General features: G+C 38.2%; 1 protein-coding gene across 1 annotated transcript; it reads left to right on the top strand.

The window, feature by feature from the left end:
* Positions 1–3,351: 3,351 nt before the first annotated feature.
* LOC116133970 lies at positions 3,352–4,575 on the top strand. Its single transcript, XM_031419631.1, has 3 exons — positions 3,352–3,738; positions 3,838–4,260; positions 4,525–4,575. The coding sequence occupies exons 1-3, from the start codon at positions 3,352–3,354 to the stop codon at positions 4,573–4,575; spliced, it is 861 nt and encodes a 286-aa protein (XP_031275491.1).
* The last annotated feature ends 1,522 nt before the right edge of the window (positions 4,576–6,097 follow it).

The following is a 6,097-nucleotide window of genomic DNA, read 5'->3' as shown; positions in this document are numbered from 1 at the left end:
AAATATTTTTGGGTATGTACGGTTGTATAATTTATTAAATAAGGCCTGCGTGTCCTGTCTTTCTCCTTTTTCTTGATGTACATTCTCTTCTCATCTAATTCCCCTCGAATGTAAATCTAGGTTTCTAAATTTATTGATGTAAAGAATTTTGTATTATTATTCTTTTGTAAATTTAAAAGTTTTGTAATGTAGTTGAAGGTGTAGCAAAGAACGAGGCAACCATACTTGAAGACTCGAGATGTTTATTACAAGACCCCTAGGTGACCCACCGATTCCTCTAGGCTCGAGGAAATCGGTTTTAGTTGGGCCATGTACCGGCACGTTTAATTTTTGTTTAGAATGCATGCTAAGGTTGAATGTTTGATAACATGCCAAACAATGTCATTCTAACAAAGATAATAATCTGATGAGACATTAAATAACAAACCCCTCAACTGAATTATATTAAGTCACGTAAGCCTTCCATCACCATGGTTTTAATCAAACCACTGTTCGTCGAAACCTTGTTCGCCAAAGCGAAGGGTACACTTCTACCAGTGGGAGGTTAAAATACATTGGAGTTTTCCTTAATGGTGATGGGTCGACTTAAAATGACGGTTTTGCTTGTTCGCCAAAGCGAAGGTTGATAAACGCGTCATAGGCATAGTAGAGCAGTACACATATTATGTGTACGTGGTGACATGTAGTGTCCACTCTACTGATACTGAGAATCACACTTGAGGACAATGGTTGGAGCCATTGAATTGTGTGATTGGCTTGTTGGCTTTTTCACATTTGAGGTTGATAGTCGGAGCTATCAACTGGTGTGGATTAAGTTTGTTGGCCTACCTAATCAACTCATTTTGGCTTGTTCGCCAAAGCGAAGGTTTGAAATTGGCAGGATGGGATCTCAGTCCACTAGGAAAGCCAACGGGCTTTCCCGAGTTAATAGCGAGGGCTATTGACTTGAGTAAAATAGTGAGAGCATCGTTTAATAAAAGACCATATTAAACAATAATGAACTTTATAATAACTTTATCTTTTCTGCAATTGTAGATTCATGAAAATGAGCATTATGAACCTGTGACCGATAATCGAAAAAGAAAACAGGTTGGATGGATCCAATTTCTCTGACTGGTATCGTAATCTTCGGATTATACTCAAGTCAGAAAAGAAATTGTATATCCTTGAAAAGCCATACATGGCTGAGCTTGATCCTGATGCCACTCAGAAGGTAAAGGATACTTATCAAAAGTTCCTTGATGATGCTGATAGCGTTCAGTGCTTGATCTTAGCACCGATGACACCTATGCTATAGAAGCAACATGAGAATATGGACGCTACTTCCATTATTCTACACTCAAGGAGCTTTTTGAGATAAATGCTTGACATGAGAGGTACAAGGTGTCGAAAGCACTGTTTTGGAGTCGTCTGACTGAGGGAGCCCAAGTTGGTCCTCATGTGCTCAAGATGATTGAGCACATAGAGAGGCTTGTCTGGCATCAACCAGTAAAACAGGTTTGGACTTCTTCATGTCCTGCTCTGTAGCCCTCAGCATGTTCAAAAGTTCATACAGGGTTTTCTCCATCGTGTTCATATTGAAATTCATTATGAACGGAGCATAAGAGTCAGGCAGGGATTGCATAATTAAATCCACTTGTAATTCTACATCCAAGCCACATCCCCCTTTGAAGTTTTGCAATGCAGGTCTTATTAACATGACCCAATCTATAGTGCCAGAGGTATGTCTGGTTTTGATCGCTATGTTTAGCTTTCTTGGTTTCAATATTGAGAATATCTTTATTGTCTAAATCAAGAACATATAATCTATTATATAACCTTACAATTCCAAATAGAATACCATTCAAACTAAGGGACAACAATCCATTAGATATCTCAAAATGATACCCTATATTATCCAAAGCGGATACTGAAATAATATTTCTAGAACTAGAAAGTACGTAATAACAACTATGCAGTTCCAACAATAAGCCCATAGGCAAAGATAGACAATAAGTCCCTATAGCCAATGTAGCCACATGCTCCATTTCCAACTCGTAGGTCCACCTCTCCCTTGGTGAGCACTCTACTCTGCCTTAGTCCCTGCACATCAGTACAAATGTGAGTACCACATCCTGTGTCAATGACCCAAGATGTTGAGGGAGAGAAGTTAATCTCAATCATAAACATACCTGAAGTCGTAGCCTCTGACTTCTTCTTGCTTGCAAGGAAAGCCTTGTAGTGTTTCCTCTAGTGGCCAGGCTTGCCACAAAAGAAGTAGACTACTTTGCCCTTCCCTATGCCACTCTCAGGCCTAAGAGCAACCTGTCCTTTGGGCTTGGGTTTGGGTTTGGGTTTGGCCTTGGCCTTACCCTTGCCGTTACCCTTTGCTTTACTGGCAGCAACCAGTAAAACAGGCTTGGACTTTTTCAAGTCCTGCTCTACAGTCCTCAGCATGTTCAGAAGTTCTGATAATGTTTTCTCCATCGTGTTCATATTGAAATTCATTATGAACGGAGCATAAGAGTTTGGAAAGGATTGCAGAATTAAATCCATTTGTAATTCTGCATCCAAGCCATATCCCAAAGTCTCAAGCCTCTCTATGTGCTCGATCATCTTAAGCACATGAGGACCAACTTGGGCTCCCTCAGTCAGACGACTCCTAAACAGTGCTTTCGACACTTGTACCTCTCATGTCGAGCATTTGTTTTGTAAAGCTCCTTGAGGTGTACAATAATGGAAGAAGCATCCATATTCTCATGCTGCTTTTGAAGCATAGGTGTCATCGAGGCTAAGATCAAGCATTGTACGCTATCAGCATCGTCAAGGAACTTTTGATAAGTATCCTTTACTTCCTAAGTGGCATCAGGATCAGGCTCAGCCATGTATGGCTTTTCAAGGATATACAATTTCTTTTCTGACTTGAGTATAATCCGAAGATTACGATAACAGTCTGAGAAATTGGATCCATCCAACCTGTTTTCTTTCTCGATTATCGGTCGCAGGTTCATAATGCTCATTTTGGTGAATCTACAATTGCAGAAAAGATAAAGTTAATATAAAGTTCATTATTGTTTAATATGGTCTTTTATTAAACGATGCTCCCACTATTTTACTCAAGCTAATAGCCCTCACTATTAACTCGGGAAGCCCGTTGACTTTCCTAGTGGACCAAGATCCCATCCTACCCATTTCAAACCTTTGCTTTGGCGAACAAGCCCAAATGAGCTGATTAGGTAGGCCAACAAACTTAATCCACACCAGTTGATAGCTCCTACTATCAACCTCAAATGTGAAAAAGCCAACAAGCCAGTCACACAATCCAATGGCTCTAACCATTGTCCTCATGTGAAAGATACTTTTTGGGCGGGAATGTCTACTACGCAATGTAGTGAAAGTATGCATGCCTTTTTCGATGGGTACATAAATTCAAAAACGACATTAAAACAATTTGTAGAACAATATGAGAATGCAGTGCGTGATAGAGTCAAAAAAGAAAATGAGGCTGATTTCAAATCGATCAAATCATGGATCCCTTGTATAAGCATTTATCCTATGGAGAAACAATTTCAAGAGGCTTACACTACTGCAAAATTCAAAGAGTTTCAAAAAGAGCTTGCAGATAAGCTCCACTGTGAGATATATTCTTTGAAGGATATGGAGTCCAAAATTGAATATGTTGTGAAGGAAGATGTAATGGTTGGAGAGACATACCGTCAGGTTCCATTTGTGGTTTGGTCTGAGAACCGTTGTTCTGAGGTTTGTTGCAATTATAGATTGTTTGAGTTTAAAGGGATTTTATGTTGACATGCAATTGCAATGTTGATACATAACGAAATTTCTCTTATCCCTGAACAGTACATTTTAAGGTGTTGGAGGAAAAATGTATTCAGATGCCACACGAAAGTTAGGGTAAGTTTTAATAGTTTGAGAACTAGTGCTGAAGGTGAACGATTTGATCAATTGTCTAATTCATTTAGTGAGGTGGCAGACTTGGCATCAACCAGTGTTGATGATTGTAATATGGTGATGCAAATGATAAGTGACATGAAGAAGAAATTATTGTTGAATGACAATGTTGGGGGGATTGATAGAAGCGTTTACGTTGCATGTAAAAGGAAAATTAACTTTGATAGTGTTGATTGCACTTCTGTACAAGTTAGCAATAAAATCATGACTCCACGGGCTGTTTGTTCTAAAGGTCGACCTCCAGTCAAAAGAAAGCAATTCAAGGCCGAGCAAATTGTTCGGAAAAGGAAGAAATTGCTTAACCAAGTGAATGTAACTTCTTCATTATTAATGTCTACAACTCTTTTACTAAATGTTATGAAGATGTTACATTTATATTTAATTGTAGGTTGGGAGTTAAAAAGAATCAAAAGCATCAAATCAAGCTGATGTAAATGATATTAACTTCCACAATCGTGATGTAGGAGTCTATGTTTTAAGTTAGGTAAGAATCCTTTATTTTATAAGATGTTTTTGTTGTAACTAGAACCTTGTCTTGCGGTAAAAAATTAATGTTTTTGTGTTTTCATTGGCCAGGGTTATAATGACATGTCAGTAAGTTTGAGGCCATCACTTGGAGATGCATAGTAGCCAATCATTAGTAACAATGTGGAAAATTGCTTGCAAACAATCACAATTTTTGACTTGTATATAGGAACAATATATTATAGGAGTAGAAAAATCCTTTTTGATATGCAACAGGTCTTTTTTTATAGCTGTTTCATGTGTATAGTTGTACAGACTATTTTTTTGCTTCATCACAAGGCCTACCCTTTTTGTGTTGCTGGTCTGCTGTTTTAGGCCTATGCGAGACTAGCTTGTTGGTATTTAGGATTGTAAAACCTTGTCTTTTTGCTACCTGAGGAGCGTGTTTGGGAGGGGTCTTGGGGGTTAGTATGGTTGGTGAGGTCATTGGGGCTTGGGGTGTGTGTAATATGGGAGGTGTTCTGCGGTTTGGCCGTTTGTTGGGGGCTTTTTTGGTTGCTGGTTTGGTTGTTTGGGCAAGTGGAGTTTGGGTTGTGGTTGATTGGGGCTGGGCACTTTGGGTAATTCTATGGTTTTGTTGTGAGGCGGTGTTTCTTTTTGGCTATGGATGGTTTGCTGGTCTTGGGTTTGTTTGTGCAGATGTGGTGTGGTGTAGGTTGTTGTTGTTGGGGTTTCGCTACTACTCATGGGGTGCTTTTGTTGCTACGGCTGGGGCGGGGGCTGTTGCTGTTGGGGCATTTGTTTGCTACTATAGGGTTTGTGTTATTGTTCATGGGTTGATCTGCTACAGTTGTTGGAGCCTTTTTGTTGCTGCTGGTGTTCCTTTTTCTGTTTTTTGGGCCGTTGGTAGCATGTCGAATGCTCCAAATTAATAACCTTACTAACCTAACTACTAAATTGCATATAGGGTCAGCAACGGTCGATCCCACAGGGAATGATTCGATTAAATCCTATATTCTAACCAATAACCACAACGAAAACAATAATAATATAAAATAAAATCCTAAACAGTAAACATGACAACAAAATAAAGAAAGGGGTTGTAGACAATGCAATCTAAAGTGAAACAAAAAAAAACTCCAATGGTAGAAAATATCATATTAAAAAAAACCAGTTCTCGGTTCAAGATCCATTTAAACATGCATTGGATATGAACTAACCGTAACATTATTCAATCTCGTTATTATGGAATTATTGACCCTAGGAAACAACAAGCTCTGTTACCCGAATTTTCCCTTAATTGTCACTACTGAAATAAGCTCTTCAATTAGATCCGAACCTTTGAACAACCTAGAATAAGCTCTATAAGTTTAATTCAATGGCAGCCTTAAGAACTAGGAAAATAGATCAATCCAAGAAACAATCACGCAAGATCGGATTATTTAACTTAGGTTATGTTATTCGAGGTGATAGATTGAGAACTTGTCCGTAATCATCTATCATCATTTGTTACTCATTGAATATAAATAGGATAATTACGTATCACAATTCCTAATTCTAACAGATAAAATTCCGATTAAACAATTTAGCAGGTCATTACTAAATCACCCAAACAAAAATCATAAACAATTAAAATAGAATAACATAAACAATTCCAATAAGAATGAGATTAAGAAAAATGTTA

Source organism: Pistacia vera, unplaced genomic scaffold (assembly GCF_008641045.1).
Source record: "Pistacia vera cultivar Batoury unplaced genomic scaffold, PisVer_v2 Contig278, whole genome shotgun sequence".
NCBI classification, from domain to species: domain Eukaryota; kingdom Viridiplantae; phylum Streptophyta; class Magnoliopsida; order Sapindales; family Anacardiaceae; genus Pistacia; species Pistacia vera.
The sequence above is the reverse complement of the archived record's forward strand: the minus strand, read 5'-3'. Positions and strand labels throughout refer to the sequence as shown.

Excerpts from the sequence above, each read along its gene's own strand:
- LOC116133970 (XM_031419631.1), top strand. The coding sequence starts at position 3,352 with ATGTCTACTACGCAATGTAGTGAAAGTATGCATGCCTTTTTCGATGGG. Across the intron at positions 3,739-3,837 it reads CTGAGAACCGTTGTTCTGAG|TACATTTTAAGGTGTTGGAG; the intron begins GTTTGTTGCAAT and ends ATCCCTGAACAG. Across the intron at positions 4,261-4,524 it reads AATTGCTTAACCAAGTGAAT|GGTTATAATGACATGTCAGT; the intron begins GTAACTTCTTCA and ends TTCATTGGCCAG.